General features: G+C 42.3%; 1 protein-coding gene and 1 long non-coding RNA gene across 4 annotated transcripts in view; one reads left to right on the top strand and one right to left on the bottom strand.

Moving 5' to 3' along the window:
• Nucleotides 1-21,635, top strand: part of nedd9 (neural precursor cell expressed, developmentally down-regulated 9) — an 85,562-nt gene that overhangs the window by 50,677 nt on the left and 13,250 nt on the right. For all 3 annotated transcript variants that reach the window (XM_069913392.1, XM_069913391.1, XM_069913393.1), the window contains one exon: nucleotides 18,859-18,957. In XM_069913392.1, coding sequence (XP_069769493.1) covers nucleotides 18,859-18,957 — 99 coding nt within the window. The remainder of the gene's footprint in view (nucleotides 1-18,858; nucleotides 18,958-21,635) is intronic.
• Nucleotides 1,580-21,635, bottom strand: part of LOC138751286 (uncharacterized) — a 41,993-nt gene continuing 21,937 nt past the window's right edge. Inside the window, exons 3-4 of the long non-coding RNA XR_011349801.1 lie at nucleotides 14,620-14,777; nucleotides 1,580-2,696 (exon numbers count right to left, since the gene is read on the bottom strand). This is a non-coding gene — a long non-coding RNA (uncharacterized lncRNA). The remainder of the gene's footprint in view (nucleotides 2,697-14,619; nucleotides 14,778-21,635) is intronic.

The following is a 21,635-nucleotide window of genomic DNA, read 5'->3' on the forward strand; positions in this document are numbered from 1 at the left end:
TGCTATCCTCGGTTTCCCCCCTTTCCATAAAAATTTCCTTATTATTTTCTTTAACTCCTTGAAGAATTTCTCTGTCAAGTGTATTGGCAATGCCTGAAATAGGTATAATATCCTTGGGAAAATGTTCATTTTAATACAGTTTATCCTTCCTATTAGTGTTAATGGTAAATCTTTCCAATGCTCTAAATCGTCCTGTAATTTTTTCATTAGTGGATAATAATTGAGTTTATATAGTTGGCCGAGATTTTTATTTATTTGTATACCTAGGTATCTTATTGCTTGCATTTGCCATCTGAATGGTGATTCTTTCTTAAATTTTGAGAAATCCGCATTATTCATTGGCATTGCTTCACTTTTATTTACGTTAATCTTGTAACCCGACACTTCTCCATATTCCTTCAATTTCTTATATAATTCTTTTATTGATAGTTCTGCTTCTGTTAAGTATACTATAACATCATCCGCAAATAAACTGATTTTATATTCCTTGTCTTTTATTTTTATCCCTTTTATATTATTTTCTGTTCTTATCAATTCTGCTAGTGGTTCTATAGCTAACGTGAACAATAAGGGTGATAGTGGGCACAGCATACTCAAGAATAGACCTATTTTTGTTATCAGCTCGTATGCAAGATAGAGTAAGAAAAACAGAATATAAAGCTAGAATATTATCGGACCATTCACCCTTAATAATGACAATAAAGTTAGAGGACATCCCTCCAAGAATGTATAGATGGAGATTAAACTCCATGCTACTCAAAAGGCAGGATTTTAGAGAATTAATTGAAAGACAAATTAAAATATATTTTGAAATAAATACAGAATCAGTGAAAGATAAGTTTATACTATGGGATGCAATGAAAGCGTTCATTAGAGGGCAAATAATAAGTTATGTAACCAAGATGAAGAAGGACTGTAATCAGGAAACAGAGCAGTTGGAAAGTGAAATAGTAAATATAGAAAAAGAATTAGCAATGAAGGAAGATACAACTAAAAGAAGAGAATTGGCAGATAAAAAAATAAAATATGAAACACTACAAACATATAAGGTGGAGAAGAACATAATGAAGACAAAACAGAAATATTATGAACTAGGGGAAAAACGCACAAAATTCTAGCATTGCAGCTTAAGACAGATCAAGCTAAGAAAATGGTATTGGCATCAAGGAAAAACGACAAACAAATCACATATAATCCAAAGGAGATCAAGGAAAACTTTAGAGAATTCTATGAACAATTATACCAAACTGAAAACGAAGGGAAAGAAGGGAAAATAGATGAATTTTTAACTAAAATTGAACTACCAAAATTATAAATAGAGGAACAAAATAAATTAACAGAACCATTTGAAATAGTAGAAATACAAGAGATAATTTAAAAATTACCAAATAATAAAACACCAGGAGAGGATGGATTCCTAATAGAATTCTATAAAACATTTAAAGATTTATTAATTCCTCCCCTCCTGGAAGTAATCAACCAGATTGATGAAACACAAAGCTTACCAGATTCATGTAAAACAGCAATAATTACAGTAATACTAAAGCAAGGGAAAGATCCACTCGCACCAGCGTCATATAGACCAATATCATTACTTAACACAGATTATAAGATAATAGCTAAACTATTAGCAAACAGATTAGCAGAGTATGTATCGAAAATGGTAAATCTAGACCAAACTGGATTTATTAAAAAAAGACGCACAACAGAAAATATTTTTAAATTTATTAACTTAATTCATGCAGTAGAAGGAAGTAAAGCGCCAACAGTAGCAGTTGCTTTAGACGCAGAAAAGGCCTTTGACAGAGTAGAATGGAATTATTTATTCAAAGTATTGCAAAAATTCCGTTTAGCAGAGAAGTATATTAATTGGATTAAAGCATTATATAAGGGGCCATTGGCACCTGCTGTGCTGCAGGTGTCTCTCTCCGCCGTGGAGATCGACTCCGCAGCTGTTCCCCCCTCCCGTCAGTGTGTTTTTTTTCATGCGCGGTTGCACACTTTTACTCGGCTCTGCGAGCCATTTTTGTAGTCCCGAGCCCGGGACTTCCACTGACCTGTGGGAGCGGGCTTCTCTCTCCGTGGCGGGGCTCTTTGGACAGGTAAGGCCTTCTCCTTCTTCTTCCGACATTCTTTCTTCCTCTTTTCTTCCCGTTGTTTTTGACTTTTCTCTCTTCGCTGCCATTTTCTTCTCACCTTTATTTTTACTTTATTATAAATTTTAATCTTGTACCTTAGTGCTTTGTGTGTTTTTTTTAAACTTTTCGGGAGAGGGCTGGAATTCCCTGACCGGCCACTACTCCATCACGTGACTCCTCCTCATTTCAGAATCATTTGCAAGGAGTCTGATTTGGGTGACAGCATGAAATGCAAGCACTGTCCATAACACCAATAAAGCCCAAAGTCAAATTCTAAGGCAAATACATTTTATAGCACTATTTCATAGTAAATGGACTACTCCTCAAGTATTGCAGGATCTTGCACACCCAGCAAAGGAGACATATAACACTGCAGTTTAAAATCTCATCCAAAATCTGGTCTCAGATGATGCAGCATTTCCAAAACACTGCATTAGCCAGGATTATGTCACAACAAAGGCTTGATGCTCTAACTTGCTAACTCTTTGCCAAGGCTAGCTTCTAACAGCTGTCTCTGTGCTGGTGTCCGGATCTCTGTTGAGCGCACAAAATGGACATCTGCATTAAACCAAAGAATGGAAATGTCAAGTCATTTCATTCAACCCATTTGCACCTGGAATGTGTACTTTAATCACATGTGAATTGTTTGGTTACAAATTTAAAACTGGAGCACAGGGTGAATAAAGGAAAAAAAGTCTTTGTCCTAAACATTATGGAGGGCACTGTAGATATCCTTCAATGGATGGGAAGTCAGTGGTCTTGATAGACTTGGCTCGGTTTGCCACTTTCTGCAGCCCTCTGCATTCACTGGCCTTCAGGTTTCCAAACCAGGCCATGATGCAGCCTGACTATATACATTCCACCGTGCATATGTAGAAGTTTAATAAAGTATTTGACAATGTAACAATTCTCCTCAGAATACTTAGAAAATAGAAGAATTAGTGTACCTACATGGTTGCTTTGATTTGCTGGCTTCAGGAGAGGTCCTCTGATATGTGAACTCCCAGGAACTTAAAGGTACTAACCTTCTCCACTGCCACCTGCCAATGAAGTCACGTGTGTGGTCTCTCAGCCTCCCCTTCCTAAAGGCACAATAAGCTTCTTGGTCTCACTGACACTGAAAGAAAGATTGTTGTTCTAGCACCACCCAACAAATTTCTGGATCTCCATCTTGTATTCTGACAGAATTACCCGTTATTTAGTCAACAACCTTGTTTATTTACCTTGGTGCCCTCCCCCAGAGAATTATTCTCTTCCTATGCACTTTTATATATGGCTCCCTGGTGAGAGTAATACAAGTAATAATTCCCCTCTAGGAAATAAGCTGATCTTGAAAGACTGAGATACATTTCTTCAGTATTGCAGTATCACAACTGACCACTATAGACAGATATATTTAAGAAAGGAAACCCCTTCAGAGATGATTATAAGTTTGCAACACAATTAACGTGTTCTCAGAGGGAAATACATTTTAAAAAAATTGTGTGGGCCAGAGGCCAATTTGTCTATCAGTAAATACAATCATTTTTCAAGGAAACTGCCAATCCCTTCAAGTTTCTGTCTTGTTCGTAATTTCTCCATTCACTTTGCCAGCCTCTGAGTAAAAAAAAAACCACTGGAAGATTTCAAAAGTAGAACATACATGGAGAATTTTGATTAGTGCAATTACCATAACAAATTAATGGCTTTAGCTTTATAATGACAAAGCCCCAGTCTCCACATAATATCTAGAGGCAGAGCACAATGGACCAGCTCCTGGAAAAATACAAAGGATGTATAATTAATCCACTCATTAATTAAAGAGTTGTTACTAAACTATGTACATCTCAACAAGTTGGGGCATTTCAAGAAAAGTGAATTTAATTGTACAGTGAACTACACTACCCCAATCATTTTTGTTTTTGACTCTTGTTAAAAATCATTATTACAAATGCAGTCAAATAGTGGGCAAAACTTATTAACAATCACCTGCAATCAAAAAGGAAATGAGGTTTTATTCTGAGTAGAGACTTGAAATGCATTTTTTTTCACGACTTCAGCATGACTGCAAACTGCTGCAACTTGCAATGGTTGATTTGCCCTTTCATTGCAATTTAGAAAGGTGTTAAAATACAGTTTAATGCTCCAAAAGCAACTTTTTCATTTCTAGTCAGGCTGCTCAATCCCAGAAAATTCTCAATCTGATTTTGGTTTAAACTTCCTGTTTATGTTACTTGAGGATGGAGCCAAAATGAGGTACATTTTGCATTTTGAACAATGATTTGCCAAATGTTGCCAGGGATCACAGTTTGTGTGGACAAAGTTCAGAAATAAATTGCATGTTAATGCCTTGACATAAGCTTCCCAATAACGTCGTTTTTTCAGCCTTGGCATGTGGGCCCATTCTTGCACAACTATAGAATCATTAATCCCTACAGTTTTGACAGACCGTGCAGCCATGCATTAAGCAGTCAGGGTAAACATTTTTTTCCTACATTGCAATGCATGAAAATGCTGGAGAAACTTTGGGCGGCACATTTAGCATAAGGGTGGTGTGCTTAGAGTAGCAGTTAGCATAGCACACTGTTATGGAGTCAATGACCCAGATTTGAATCCGGCACTGTCTGGAAGGAGTTTGTGCATTCTCCATGTGGTCTGCATAGATGTCCTCCAGGTGCTTTGGTTTCCTCCCACCGTACGGGGTTTGTAGGTTGATTGGTGTATTTGGGTGGCACAGGCTTCTAGGCCAGAAGGGCCTGTCACCATTGCTGTATGTCTAAATTAAATTAAACTCATCAGGTGCTGCAGCATCTATGGGAAGTAAAGAGTAACCTATGTTCAGGCCTAATTGATGCTGTGTGACCTGATAAGTTTCTCCAGTGCTTTTCAGTTTAACTTCATTTTATTCCCAAGTTCCCTGCCAAGAAATTCAGTGGCTTTGTCTGAATAAGGCTCCTTGTTCTTGGTCACTGGGCAGGACTGGAACCAGTTTAGGTAGCTCATGGAAGAGACAATGGGGTCCAGGTGAGGTGAGCAGTTGAATGGACAAGTGTGGTTTTCAGGACCATGATGAGGAGTGGAGTTTGGCTAGTGGACATTGCCACCACAGGGGTTGATGGAAGACTGTGTTATGGTCAGTAACTGTGGATGCATGGACCAAGGGTTGATTTGGAGACTGCAGATAAAAAAGTGGGCTCTACAGGCTTCCTCCATGGTCAGATGTGAAATAGCAGGCTGGGGTGGCTGAAAGCTGAAATTATTGAACAGGAAATTGGGCACAGAGAGGAACAATATGACAAGTTAGACATTGAGGTTCTGTTCCTTCAGCCTATGTTAAATTTTGCTGCAAATAAAATGGGATTGGAGATGCTGTGGATGGCGAGGAAGACGGACAAAGCTTTCAGAGGTTTTTGGACCAGCTGGGAAAATGGGCTGCAAAACAGCAGTTGGAATTTAATGCAGTCAAGTGTGTGTGGCATTTTGGAAGGACAAGCCAAGACAGGACATACATAGTAAACAGTTGGGCACTGAGGAGTGTGGTGGAACAGAGGAATCTGGCAATAATAATACATAATGTCCTGAAAGTGATGTCATAGGTATATAGAGGCATAAAGAGCTGTTTGCACATTAGCCTTCAAATATCAAAGCACTGAGTGTTGGAGTTGAAATGTATGGTAAAGTTGTATAAGACATTAGTAAGGCCAATTATGGAGTATGTCAATAAGATTGAAAAACATGCAGAGGAGAATTACAAGGATATGGCCAAGACTTGAGGGACTAAGTTGAAGGGGAAGGTTGAACAGGTTAGGACTTTATTTCCTGGAGTGCAGAAATATAAGTGAAGATTTAATAGAGGTATACAAAATTATGAAGGTTATAGATAGAGTAAATGAAAGCAGGCTTTTCAACTGAGGTTAGATGTAATTAAAAATAGAGGACATAGATTTGGGCAGGGTGAAAGGGCAAAATTTGAAAGGGAACATGCAGAGAATGGTGGGATTGCAGTCACCACGCCGTTTCCCAAGAGCCTCTCACATCCCTGTAGTGGCCCAAGTTAACAGGCTTCATAACGATAAACTTGTTCTTGCAAGTCTTCAAACCAAACAGAAATATATTTCTACATCTTCAGTGTGGTAGTTAATCCACCACTGCTTTAAACTCGTGCTCCCCCCCCACCCCCCAATACACCAATTAACCTACAATCCCCATATGCTTTTGAAAGGTGGGAGTAAACCAGAGAACCTAGAGGAAATATGCTCAGTCCACAGGGAAAACGTAGAAACTCCTAACATACTGCAGTGACTTCGAACCCAGGTTATTGGTGCTGCAATAGCATTGCGTTAACCACCACACTAACTGTGCTGCAGCCTTATTAGGAGGCCTATTGTTGAAATTTGCTGCAGTATCATCAACACATTTGTTCAAAAGCTGCAAATCTTTACTTGCTCAGCTATCCTGAAAACAAAAGTTTTCTGGGCAGGTGTCCAGCTGACAGAGGAATATGAAAGAAGCAGTTAGCAAAAGTTGGTTAATGTGCTGGTGTAGCGGCGGCTACACTGCTAACTGAAGGATTGCACAACCAGACGGGTTGAGTTCAGTGAGCAAAACTGATTTATTGCAGGCTGCCTGGATGATCTTATACTCCCAGCCCAGACCTGGCTGAGAACCGTGCTGGGAGCCTCGACGTCACCAGGGCGTCATGTGGGTCACCAAGCACGGGCTTCTGAGCCCAGTGCCGAGGTCAGGAGGAAACCCCCGACGGCACCATTTTGGCCGGCTGCCCCACCGTGTACGTGACAAGTGGGGCTGGTTCGCCTGCCTAATGGCGTACCGCCACACAGCCCCCCTCCCCCAGAACCGGCGCCAATGTCCTTTTTTGTCAGGCGGCCTCGCTTCTTGGGTTGGGCCACAACTACTGGCTCAGTGGGGTCGAGGTGGGCTGGTTTTAACCTGTCCACCGTAAACAGTTCTTTCTTACCACCGATGTCCAGTGTGAAAGTGGATCCCGAACGCTGGATGACTTTGTACGGCCCTTCATATGATCTTTATAGAGGTGCTGTGGACGGGCCCTGTCTGATAAAAACATACTCTGCGGAATACAGCTTGCTGGGGATGTAAGAGGCCCATGTGCTGTGTCTGGGCGGCGGTGAGGGTGAAGGAGTTCAACTGGGCCCAGAGGCAGGGAAGTATACAGTGCGATGACTGCTAGGGGTTGTGAGGTGTGTTGACAAACTCACCAGGTAGGGCTAGCAGTGCACTGTAGACCAGCTCGGCTGATGACGCCTGTAGGTCTTCTTTGGGTGTTGAGTGGATGCCCAAGAGCACCCAAGGCAGCTTGTCCATCCAATCGGGGCCGGAGAGCCAGGCCATCAGTACTGACTTAAGGTGGCGGTGCAAACGCTCGTCTAGCCCATTGGCCTGTAAGTGATAGGCCGTAGTGTGATATAGCTCGATCCCCAGCCTGTTGGCGAGCTGCGTCAAGAGCGCAGAGGTGAATGATCCCCAGCTCCTGCAGATGCAAGAACTCTTCCTTCACTATCTGGAGCCAATCCAGTGGGAGCTTTGGCATGAACCGGCGGATCTTGGATGGGGATGTAATGAAACACCCCATGGCGTGGTGAGGCGGCGGAGAACTGTGGCTTGAGGAGGGATGGGAACTCATCCAGGATATGCTGAAACTCATCCTTGGGTGTGCTGACCGTGGTCAACTGCGGCTGCTCTGTGTGGGAGGCATTGAGGCAAACGGATTGGTATGTACGGGCACCTACCAGTCACCTACCTCGAATGTTGACCAGGAGTCCATGGGCGAGGAGGAAGTCGACACCCAGGATGGTGGTTGGGAGGGACGAAACAGTGAACCTCCACGAGAACTTCCACAGGCCGATCTGGAAGTAGACTGTCTTGTCTCCATACGTTCGGATCTCCGTCGAATTGGCTGCACGGAGGGGAGGTCCTCAAGGCTGGTTCCGGGACTCGATGGCTGTGGCCGGGATGATGCTGATTTGGGCCCCGGTGTCGACGAGGAAGCATCGACCGCTGACTGAATCCCGCAGGTAGAGAAGGCTGTGTTCTTGGTCAGCCGCCACAGCCATCAACAGCGGCCAGCCTGCTCATTTCCCTGGATCAAGCAGGGCTGACGACACTTCCGAACTTTGGCTCCCCAGCATTGGTGGAAGAAGCAGAGGCCTGAAATGTATGGCTTGCTTCTGGCTATGCTCTTTGAGGCCCCTGCAGGGGCCGGGTGTTCCACTGCAGCGCTAGAGGAAGGCTTGGCGTGGTCATGCCCGTGACTCATAACCTGCTGGACTGCTGAGCCCTCCAGGAATCATTCGAGCCATAGCTCCTGAGCGGCATGCTGGCACCTGGAGAGGCTGAGGGAGCCGGTGAGCAGCCGCTTGATGGTCCCGTACTTATCTTCCATAGGTGGTTGCTGAACAAGGTGCAGCACTCGTTTGGCAGTGGCCTGGTCCAGGGCAGCGACCACATGGTAAAACTTGGTCGAATCCGATGCAATCTGGCGGAGGTAAAACTGAGCCTTGCATGGCTGAACCAGGTCTCTGGCTCCTGAACCCAGAAGTCAGGAAGCTTGATGGCTATAGCGTTGATCGAAGGGTCATTCATGTCGGGTTCAAAGATTTTGAACCTGTCGGGGTCACCAATTGTAGCGGCGGCTACACTGCTAACTGAAGGATCGCACAACCAGACGGGTTGAGTTCAGTGAGCAAAACTGATTTATTGCAGGCTGCTTGGCTGGTCTTATACTCCCAGCCTGGACCTGGCTGAGAACCGCGCTGGGTGCCTTGATGTCACTGGGGCATCACATGGGTCACCAAGTGTGGGCTTCTGAGCCCGGTGCTGAGGTCGGGAGGAAACCCCTGACGGCGCTATTTTGGCCGGCTGCCCCACCACGTGTGTGATAAGCAGGGCCAGTTTGCCTGCCTAATGGCGTACCACCACACTGGATCATTTTTCTCTATGGTATTTAGTTCTTGGAGACAAAGGAATACAATTATAGTGCAACTCGCACTCCATATGCAGACAAATCACCTGTTGTCATCAATAGCTTTTTCTTCTTCACATGGGATGGCATGGTTAACGTAGCGGTTAATGCAAGGCTGTTATGGTGCCAGCGATCCAGATCGGGATTCAAAGGAGTTTGTACATTCACCCCGTGTCTGCGTGGGTTTTCCCTGGAGGCTCCAGTTTCCTCCCACCCTTCAAAATGTACCAGGGGTTGTAAATTAATTGGGTGGCATGGGCTCGCAGGCCAAAAGGACCTGATACCATTCTGTATGTCTACATTTTGAAAGAATTTTTTTTTTAATTACGAAACGAGTGCATTATTGGGAGGCCAGCCAGCATTTATTACCTTTCCTCAACTGCCCTTGGAAAGATGCTGCTGAGTGATCCTCTTGTCCCATTGCAGTTTGTGTGGCTAAGAACATTGCTTGAACTTTCCACCTCTCCGTGGACTCCATTGTAGTTCCGCTGCTAGGAAAGGCAGCCAGCGAACTGAAGGACCCTTCACACCCCAGGCATATTCTTTTCTCCTTCCTCCCAGCTGGGTGAAGGCTCAAGAGTATGAAAGCAGGTGCCTGCAGACTTAATGAGTTTCTATTCTGCAGCCATCAGTCTCCTGAATGAACCCCACAAGAGTGTTATAGTGCTGTCTTTAATTAGTGAGATTTGATCTTTTTCCATCACAATTCGATACTCTGAAAATTGTGCTCTTCCATCTTGTATGAATATTAAAGCTAACCTGTTAGTTTTTTTAAAGGACATGTTTGTCCTCCTGAATTTCTCCAGCATTGTGTTTTTACTTGTACGTCTTGACCCTGCAGCCTGAAGCATGACTGCAACCAAAGAGGAATTTGTAAAAAAAAATATTACTATCCCCTGCTCCCACCTTAAAATCATCGAGTTCCAGTGAACAAGTCAAGTCTTGTGAAGCAATCACTGAAGATTCCATGGGTATTTTCCTAGTTATAAGCTGCCACGCTTCTGACTTGAGTTTCAACAAAGCTTGTCTCAACCCAACATGGCGGGTGTTTGTTTTAAAGCTTTGCCACTCAGCTATGAATAATTTAACCACTGGAGTGGCAAAGCGTGGATGGATTAAGGCAGTGCTGCTTTTCAACACATGCTGTGACTAAACAAAGTGAAGACACATGAGCGAGGGCAGATGCTGGAACCTGGAGCAACAAACAACCTTCTGGAGGAACTCAGAAGGTTGAGCACTGTCTGTGGGAGCAAAAGAATGGATGATGTTTCGGGCCAAAATGTTTCCTTCCACATTGCAGAAGCATACAGGGTTAGTAGGTTAATTGATCACATGAGTGCATTAGGGTGGCACCTGAAGGACCTGTTACTGTGCTGTAACGCTAGTTATTATAATTCTCTTTCTCCCACTGATGCTGCTCGACCTGCTAAGTTCCTCCAGCAGATTGTTAAATGAGCTACATCAATGTTTCTGCAACCATTCTCAACCCTTCTTGCCACCTGAGTAGCTTTTCCCAAACATTGTGACAAACAGATTCATGATGAATAGAACACAGCCCTATACAGGCCTTTGGCCCACCGTGTTGTGCCTACCTATTCTAACAAATACCGAGAATTTCCCTTATGCATAACTCTCCATTTTTCTCAGTTCTGAATAAATATTCTGTTTACCCTGTGAACTCACTCTAATATGGTAGGGATTTAATCCTCCTGATTTCATTAATAAGGATGGAGAAAGTGTCGCCTTAAAGCTTCCCAATATGTCTCGATTTCTTCATGAGTCTGAAGCCGTTAAACCTTTTGAGTCCATGCTATTGCACATACAATCTCATTCTCCTGCTAATTTTCCATATGACCTGTTCTCTCCATGTTCTCAATGAGCCCTCCCCCTCTCAGATTTTACCACTTGTTTATCGTCAAGGGTGATTTACTGCAGCCAATTAACTTCCCAACTCACATGTGCTTTGTATGTGGGAGGAAAACGGAGAACCCTGGCAGAACGTGCAAATTCCACAGATTGTGGAGGAGGTAAGGTCTGAACCAGCTGTGTAGCAGCTGTACCACTGTGCTCCACCCCCCCCCCCCACCCCTCTGTGATGCGAGTGCAGCAGAGAGTAGTACAGTGAGGGAAAACTGGAGTCTCCTTGGATTTAGTGCTGGAGTTACTTGTTCTCTGTCACCCCAAGAAATCCCAGTGTGCCCAGAGCTGATCTCTGCATGAAGTTGGGGATAATGATATCTTTATGCAACAGCACTTTCTACATTGCTTCAATCCACCTCTTTTCTATATTTTTTTTAATCTAATTTGCTTTTTTTAAGACTTGCAGAATGGCAACTGGCCCACGTGTCTGTGCCACCCAATTACACCTGATTGACCTACACTACTGGTACGTTTCCGAAGGGTGGGAGGAAACCGAGTTCCAGGGACAACCCACACAGACATGGAGAGAACACACGAACACCTTACAGGCAGCGCACTCCGGTACTGAGCGCTGGCACTGAAACAGCATTGCACAAACATCTACACTAACCGTGCCGCCCAGCCTCTTGACAGATGACTCCATGTGCTCTAATGGTTGACATGAACCTACTATATATAAAGTGCCTAAAAGGCATTTTAAAAATACTTTGATCCCATTACACTTTCTTTATGCAAATTTAATAGTGGTGGGCAGTGTCTAGAAAGGCCAGCAGGAACATTTGTATCATGTCAGAAGGTTTTCCTGGTGGAAACCAAGATGCTAATCCATGTTTTGTAAAGTGTTTCTTTCCTGTGCAGAAATACATAGTACAGCAAGTAAGACAGTACAGAGTGCAAAGTTATAGAGAGAGAGATCAGTTGATACAGAGCAAAGGACAGTGTAATTTCATGATTTTAAGAGTTAATTCAGTAGTCTGATAACAGCAGGAAATAAACTGTCCTTGAATCTGCTAATGCATTATCTCTATCTTGTCAATCTTTGTCCTGACTGGATGGGTGGTGAAGAACTGCATAATCATTACAAACATAGAGAATAACAGCACAGAAATAGGCCCTTCAGCTCTTCTAGTCTGTGTCAAACCATTTTCTGCCTATTCCCACTGACTTGCACTCAGTCCATAGCCCTCCATATTCCTCCTATCCATGTTCCTGTACAAATTCTTCTTAAATGTTAAAATTGAGACCACATTCACCACAGCAGCTGGCAGCTTGCCCCATACTACTCTCTGTATGCAGAAGTTCCCCTAAACTTTTCCCCTTTCATCCTTAACCCATGTCCTCTGGTTAGTGTCTCACCTTTTCTTTGGCTTGGCTTCGCGGACGAAGATTTATGGAGAGGGTAAATGTCCACGTCAGCTGCAGGCTCGTTTGTGGCCTACCCTCACTGGAAAAAGCTGACCTATATTTACTTTGTCTATCCTGCTCATAATTTTAAATACTTCTATCAAAACTCCCTTCATTCTTCTATGATCCAGGGAATAAATTCCTCACCTGTGTAACCTTTCCCTGTAATTCAGTTCCTGAAGTCTGGGCAACATCCTAGTAAATCTTCTCTGCTCTCTTTCTATCTTATTGATATCGTTTCTGTAGTTAGGTGACCAAAACTGCACACAATATTCCAAATTTGACCTATCCAGTGTCTTATACACCTTTACCATAACATCCCAACTACTATATTCAATACTTTGATTTATGAAGGCTGATATGCCAATAGCTCTCTTTACAACCCTATCTACCACCACTTTCAGGGAATTGTGCATCTGTATGCCCAGATCCCTCTGTTCTATGACACTCCTCAGTGCCCTACCATTTACCATGCATGTCCTATCTTCCAAAGTGCAACACCTCATACCATATTAAATTAGATCTCCCATTTTTCTGCTCATTTTTCAAGCTGGTTCAGATCCCTCTGAAAGCTTTGAAAAACTTCTTCGCTGTCCACAATGCCTCCAACTTTTGTGTCATCCGTAAACTTGCTGATTCAATTAACTGCTTTATCATCCAGATCATTGATATAGATGATAATCAACAATATCCCAGCACCAATCCCTGAGGCACACCGCTAGAAACAGATGTCCACTTGAGAAGCAATCTTCTAAAATCACTTTCTGCCTTCTCCCATGTAGCCAATGTCGAATCCAGTTTACTACTTCACCATGAATACCAAGCGTCTGAACCTTCCTGACTAACCTCCCATGCAAGAACTTGTCAAAGGTCTTTATTAAAGTCCATGAAGACAACATCCACAGACTTTCCTGGAAACCCCCTCCAAAAACTCTATCAGATTGGTTGAACACGACCTACCACACACAAAGCCATGTTGATTATCCCTTATTAGTTTCTGACTATCCAAATAATTGTATATCTGATCTCTTGGAACACCTTCCAATAATTTACCTACTAATGACATCAGACTCACTGGTATATAATTTCCAGGGTTACTTTTGGAGCCTTTTTTAAACAATAAAACAACATAAGCTCCCCTCCAATCCTCCAGCATCACCCATGACTAAAATTTTAAATATTTCTGCCAGAGCCTCTGCAAGTTCCACACTAGCCTCCCTCAAGGACCGAGGAATATCTTGTCAGGCCCTGGGGATTTATCCACCTTTGTTTGCTTTAAGATAGTAAGCATCTCCTCTTCTTTAATCTGTATCAGTTCCATGTCTTCAAATATTGTTCTCCTTCCCTAGAATCTGCCAATTTCCTGAGTGAATATTGATGAAAAAAAATTTAAGATTTCCCCATTTCTTCTGTCTCCAAATATAGCTGACCATTCAGATCTTCAAGAGGGCAAATTTTGTCCCTTACTATCCTTTTACTCTTAATATACCCATAGAAACCCTAAGGATTTATCTTCCATTGTGTGCCAAAGCAACCTCATGTCTTTTAGCTTTCCTGATTTCTTTCTTGAAGTTTTTCTATACCTGTTATACACCTCTCTCTTCTTCCGAACCAGATCCACAATATTTCATGAAAACCAAAGTTCCCTATGCCTGTTAACTTTCTTTAATTCTGCATATATATTTCTCTGTATGTGTGTTGTGTCAGATCATGTGACTGCATGTTTTGCCTTGAGGACCAAAGAACGCTGATAATAAACTTGACTTGAACTCTGCAGTTTCTCGAGTCTTGGGTTGAACAGTTCCCATCCCATGCAGTAAATTTCTTCTGAGGAAATAGAGGCAGTGGTGCACTGTGGCCATTGCATTGAATTGGGTGGACCAGGAGAGATCACTGAAGCTGTTTATCCTCCAATGCTAACAGCTGTTTACTATCTCTACCTCATCATCATTGATGTGAATCCTCTTCCAAAATATGCCGGAGGCCAGAACACTTGTGAAATGTAGGGTCCTGCATCTTTCCTACTGAATGTTTCTAGTTTTTGACCAATAAACTGGGCATGTTGCTATTAAATTTAGACCTCTTCTTTCCAAGGATAGGATTTGAGTCTACACGTTATGGTTCAGAGATGGGTGGCTCAATCTTTCTTTCTGCTTCACAAGTGACTTTTCAACTTACCAATCTTGAAAGAGGGTCCCAACTTGAAATGTTGACTGTCTGTTTCTCTCCATGGATGCTGCCTGATCTGTTGAATCCTTTCAGCTTCCCAATGTTTGCTCAAGTCTCCAGCAACAGTCTTTCTGGGTTTTTTTTCTCATTTGTCATCGAGTTAGTAGCTGGGGACAGAAGAACAAGATGGAGGGAAATGCAGAGCTTGGGTCTCTCTTTACTATTCTGAGAATTTAAAATTTAAATGTAGACTTACAGCATGTTAACAGGCCTTTTCAGTGCTCGAGCCCATGCCACCCAATTGACCTACAATCCCCATACATTTTTGAAAGGTGAAAAGAATGCTTCAGTTTTTGAACTGTATGCCAAAACAACCAACCCTTACATGAACCACTGAATTATAGATGGGTGCTGGCATCTGGGATTCCAATTTTAGCTTTCTTTTCGTAAACACCTGCTTTAGTCTGTACCAGTGTAGCTGTAAGCTGGGGTGAAAGGTTAGCAGATCTACAGTGATCTCGCTGTTGTTTATGTTCCCTGTCCTTTGGAAGTGTACAAAGCAATGAAGAGCGTAGAAAACTGATTTGTTTCAACAACCCACTTGGATTTTATTGTTTTTTTTTCTTCATCACCTTCTCACATTTTAAGGTTGCACTTGTAAATGCCAGGTAATTACAAAACTCCTATATGAAGTTTAGTTTCCTTTTTTGTGCTTTTTATCTTCCCGTTGAACAAAAGCATTTGGGAATCAAGACGTCCATACTTGCCTTCCTTAATTACAAAGCTTTGTGCAAAAACCAAAAACTTGTAAACATTCCATTACATTAAATTTGCCAGCTGTCTGCTACTTAGCAAACCAAAAAATACTTTATAACCACAGCATAATTGTCCTAATTATTTACTTTGAAATAAAAGTAGATACTTTTTTTTAAAAAATCAATTCATAATCTAGCTGAGTGGATGAAACCATATTTTTCATCTTCTTCGAAGATTATTTACTCAGTTGTTGAAGAATTGAAGGTCAGAAATGTAGGCAAAGTGTTATAAGCGCAGCTGAGCCCCAGATGAAAGGAAGTCCCCATCTGCTAAATCAATGTTGACTTTTGTCAGAAGGAGATTGATGCTGGCTGATCCACCCAATTTTCACAGTGCAGATTGGTAGCTTTAGTTGAGATGACATCTCTGCCTGCATGTCTCATCTTCTCATTCTGACTATGCATCACTTTGTTCTCACTAATCTTTCATGGGAGTTTACATTCTTTATTGCCTCACTCTTATTAACCTCTCCAGGCAAGTTTTAAAAATAACATTTTAGGTGGGGGGGAGGGAGAAATTTGCTGTTATGTGTGTTTGGTTTTAGTGAGGTATGTTCCTCTTTCCCTTCTATCTTGTAGATTTTTTTTGGGGGGGGGGGGTTTGTTTTACTTTGTCTTTTTACATTTGGCAAACAGGAATTTCTGGAAATAGGGGTGAAACACAAATGTCTGCTGACACTGATCGTAGTAAAAACACAGAAATGCTGGAGGAACTCAGTCGGTCTCAGCATCTATAGGAGGTAAAGTTGTATTACCGATGTTTCAGCCCTTAGCTCTTCTTCAAGGTTTCAAAAAGGGCTCAGGCTTGAAACGTCCTGTGGATGCTGGGAGACTGCCTGAGTTTCTCCAACATTGTGTATTTTTATTGCTGGAAATAGGCTGGAATTTGTGGTTAACCATCTGTTCCATGAACATGACACCAATGGACAGGGAAACGTTTGAGAGCAGAGTGAGAAGTTTCTCCTGGCCAGGGCTATACCTTAGACCCTTGGAAGAGTTCATCAGAATTTTCAGTCAATTGATTGGAAATGAAATGCCACCACAGTAACAGTTCACTGAAGAAATGCTGGGAGTATGATAAACAGGCTGATTCTGAGTCTGAGTTGTGGACGAGGGTTGAGACACCAATCCAAGGGACAGAGAGAACTTGAGATTGAGTACGAGAGCTTATTTTATTAACATAATTAGAACATGCAGGTGCACCAGAATTCTTGCTTCAGCCACGTAGGTGAGTGAGATACACCAACTACAATAGTCTGAATTAATTTGCCTCAATATTGTCAAAGGTTGAATGTTTTAACTAAGATGAAATAACCTGAATATTAATACTGCCCATTATTTTGCATTAATTATATTTAAAGTTGGGGAAGTAAGAAGCCCCTCTCCTTGTATATGCATATAAAGCTAATAGATCACTTTATAAATCTTGTCCATCGTTGACTTGCTGAAGCATTCTTTCAAATGCACTATAAAATACGAGTATGAGAGTTTATTGTCATATACATTAGTACAGATGCACCAAAATTGTTACTTCCTGCAGCCACACAGGTACACAAGATGCACCAACTACAATATTATAAAAACAATGGTCTCAATAGGCTGTAAGACAGAAAAAGAAATAATAAATTAAAAAGATAAATAAATACTCAATATAGTTTGTTTCTTAAAAAAGTGCTATTTCAATACTGCAGAAAGATCTTTTGATGGTTCCAAAGTAGTTTCTGATTAGGATAATACAGTAAAACCCCTATATTCTAGAATTTCAGCAATCGGCAATAAAATCGTGGAAAACAAATAAATAAAAAATGAGCAAGTTTAAAATTGGCACGCCTCACCATTAGTTCACTAATCACGCAAACACACAATCTCAAGCAACACGACAATTCACTTATCCGGCATCCACCAATCCCCATCGGTGCTGGATACCAGGCATTTTATTGTACATAGGAGTTCAAGAGCCTGATAACTGTTGGGAAAAATACTGTTCTTGAACCAAGAGGTGCTGGACATCAGGTTTCTGTACCTTCTGCCCAAAGGTATCAGCGAGAAGAGGTTGTGACCAGGGCAATAGGGATCCTTAATGATGTTGGCTGCCAAATCTCCTCAGGATTATAAGAAAGTAAAGCAGAGGTTTGTGAGCAGACAACAGACACTATTGAAACCTGATGACCTTGTTGAAGGTGTACTGGAACATACCACCACTTTAATGCCCCAACACCCAATCCCATAGCTTGCCTGGCTCCTGCAATATTCCTGATGCAGTTACATCTCACCACACCAACTGCTTACTCCTTCCTTTATTACGGTTTAGGGGAAACTCACATGGTCACAGGGAGAAGATGCAACCCCCACACAGAGAGCCTGACATCCAATGTGTGAATGCAGGTCACTGGAGCTGTGAAGCAGCATTTCCACTTGCTCTATGCTCAGTGTAGCCTCTTCACTTCCTCCACGACAGGCTGGAATGTCATTAATGTTTTTAGGCACCTGCCTATTCCAGGTCGGTTATTTAGGAATGGACAAAATGCAGAGGATCTGACTGGGAAGTGAGTTTTTTGTTGAACTGTTGAAAAAGACCGATCCATTGTTCCAAAAATCTTTGCTTCAGGTTTGTTAAATTCCCAGGGGGAAAACAAATGTTATTGTAGCTTTTCTATGTGGGTATCTCTATTGGCTGACAGAACACTTTTTTATCTGACATTTTGTCCCAGATTTTCCAAAAGGTTTCACACACTGTAGAGTAAGTCAATCTGTACCCTCCCTTGCCCAGAAACGTGCACTGTACACTGCAGCATCACTTGTTGGCATTCAGTTTTAAATCCAGGTGCAATTTTAGGGTCAGTTACTACTGGAAACATAATTAACAAAACACACATTAGACTAAAATCTCACTCCTTTTGTTTTGAAATTTCTGCCAAAGCTGCTTGAATCTGTAAGTGCTGTAGATGACCCACTGCTTCTGGTAATACAAAGATTCATTGACTTTTAAGAACAAATTCTATTCTTCACTGAAATTCCAACCCAATTGGAGAGAGATTACTTAAATTAATGGACCCAATTTCTACCCAGTAGTATTAGGATTCAATCGCTGAAGATTTGAAATTTTCTCCAGCCCAGCTTTAATGAAGATGTCTTTTTGTTTACAAGATAAAAGTCGATTCCTGTGCATGAAACCCATGCCACCAAATTACACCCAATGAACCTTCCAACCCCCATACATTTTAGGAGGGTGAGAGGAAACCCGAACACCCGGAGAAAACCCACGCAAGAAGGTGAAGGTGCAAACTCCTTACAGACAGTGCCAGATTTGAACCCAGATCACTGGCGCTGTAATAGCATTCCGCTAACAGCCCAATTGTACATGTACTGTGAAAATGCTTGCAGAAGTATTGTATCGACCTAATTATATACTTTGAATTTTTTTTACATGCAGGTTATGACTCCAGTTAGATGTGGACAAGGCTACATCTATGATTCACCAGCGAGGCAGCACCAAAAAGTTTATGATATTCCAGCTACTCGTCAGCAAGGGGTAGGTAAATGGAGTTGAATAGGAAAAACCAACTGGCCCTTGCCACCCAAGTCTCTTGAATCATCTATGCTTTATCTCAGCATTTCAATGTGCCCTGGGCTTCCTGAGCTCCCCCATACCCAAACAGTTTCCTTTGGCTACAACCATTTTCTCCACTCTGCAACCTTTCTCAAAGGAAAGCATATTCTAGCCTATTCCTGACTAGATTTATTACCACCTTTTATTATGGTGGTTTGCGCTAGATATCGCAAAAATGAAAATAATCCTGCTTCATTGACCACACCATCATGTTCATCATTTTCAGAACCCACCTCCAATTATTATTCATGAAGGAAGAAAGCCCCAAACTGTTTATTCTTTCCCAAGAGCTGCAGTTTCTCTCAGTTTGCCACCATCTGTGGTATTTTGTACTTTCAACAGTTCTTGTATACCCCCTGAGTAAGTACATATATACATTATACAATGTATATGACAATAAACTCACTATCATTAAAGCACAGAAGCCGACATTATATACTACAGCTTGACCAAGCTCCAGACATGTTTTTGATATGCTCTCAAATTTATTCTCATTGGTCTCTCGTTTTCTAAAATTTAGTTCATTTAATTAATTAAAGTTTAATGCAGTCTGGGTAATTAAGAGATAAATGTTGCAATATCTCCAAGTGGTACATCCAGCTGCAGCTCCTGGAAGACCAAGTTAGGGAACTGGAGGTGGATAAACTCCAGATCATTCGGGAGGCAGTGGTAGTGATAGAGTGGAGCTTCAGGGAGACAGTCACCCTCCACCCCACCCCCCCCCCAACAAATGTCAGGAGGTAGGTAGCTGGGTGATTGTTAGGAGAAGGAAGGGGAATAGGCAGACAGTGCAGAGCAACCCTATTGTCATTCCCCTCAACAATAAGTATACTGTTTTGGATACTTTTGTGGGGGGAGGGGGTTGGGTGGGAATGATCTACCAGGGACAAGTCATGGTGGTCAAGTCTCTAGTGCAGAAGCTGACCCATTGACTCAGAAGGGAAGTGGGTGGGGGGGGGCAGAGGAAAGCTATGGTGATTGGGAACTTGTTGGTTAGGTGAGTGAATAGGAGATTCTGTGAATGAGATCAAGGCTCCAGGATGGTATGTTGCCTCCCAGGTGCCAGGGTCAGTGGTGCCTCTGGTTGAGTTCACAGCACTCTGGAGGGGGGAGGCTGAGCAGCCAGATGTTATGACCCACGAGGGGACCAATAACATAGGTAGAAGTAGTGATGAGATCCTGAAGAGAGAATATAAGGAGTTAGGAAAGAAGTTAAAAAACAAGACCTCAAGGGTGCCAGAGAGGGTAGGAATAATAAATTGTGGCAGATGAATGTGTGGCTGAAGAGAGTGAGCAGGGGTTCAGATTTGTAAATCACTGGGATCTCTTCTGGGGAAGGTCTAACCTGAACTGGAAAAGAACCAATATCCTTACAGGCAGATTTTGCTAGAGCTGTTGGGGAGGGTTTAAACTAGTTTGGTGGGGGGGGGGGGGGGGGGGGGAACCAGAATGTGAGTGCAGAGAATAGGTCAAAAGGCCACAAGCATGATGCTATGTGTTCTGAGTTTGTGAGGAAGATCAGGCAGGGGAGGAAGCATAAATGTAGCCAGTTAGAAGGATTGAAATGTGTCTATTTCAACTCTAGGAGTATTAGGAATAAAGGGAATAACTTAGAGAATGGATCAGTATGTGGAACTATGATGTTGTGGCTGTTACAGAGACATGGCTGGAGTATTATTTTGATGCAAGTACTAGGATGATGCACCATTAATGCCTCCAAAAGACTGAAGCTGTGCAAAATAATAGGCTTTTATTAGCTATAGTACAAAAGCACATCCATGATGCTCGACTGTTCTGCACTAGAGAGGGGACTGTGGAACTGTCACCTTTATTCAGGAGCATGTAGGAGGGGCCACAGGTACAGTCAGCCAATGGGTGTATCCAAACAGATAAATATATACATACAGAGGTTTACCACACAGGGTTTAGGTGTTTTGAGAGGAATGGGATGGGATGGGAATGAGGGGAGTAGCATTGCTGGTCATGGATAGTATCACGGCTATAGAAAGAGGACACTGCAGAGTGGGTGTCTACACAGTGTGGATGGAAATCAGAAATAGAAATAGTACTAGGAGCAAACTATAGGCCACCAAATAGCTCTTGGGACACCTAGAAGCAGATAGACAAGCATATTTTGGAATGTTGCAGGAAATACAGGGTTGTAGTTATGGGTGATTTCAACTTCCCCAATATTAACTGGCACTTCTTGACTGCAAGAGAGATAGATGGGGCTGAATACATCAGGTGCAAACAAGAAGGATCCTGACACAGTATATGGACTGACCAATGAGAGGAGAGGCCATACTGGATCTAATTCTGGGCAATGAACTCTCGGTGGGGGAGCATTTTGGTGAGAGTGACCACAACTCACTGAGCTTTAGCATAACCATATAACCATTTACGGAGCGGAAACAGGCCATGTTGGCCTTTCGAGTCCGCACTGGTTCACTGATTTTGTGCGCCCTCTTCAGGCATTGGTCCCGGTAGATCTTCATTCAATAACGATGGGCGATTTCAATGCAGGTGGAATCTTATTGAAATTGAAAGCAAGATTGTTGTCCTGGCACCACACAACCAGATTATGGATAAAGATAAAAGCA

Source organism: Narcine bancroftii, chromosome 1, assembly GCF_036971445.1.
Source record: "Narcine bancroftii isolate sNarBan1 chromosome 1, sNarBan1.hap1, whole genome shotgun sequence".
Classification (NCBI taxonomy): Eukaryota; Metazoa; Chordata; class Chondrichthyes; order Torpediniformes; family Narcinidae; genus Narcine; species Narcine bancroftii.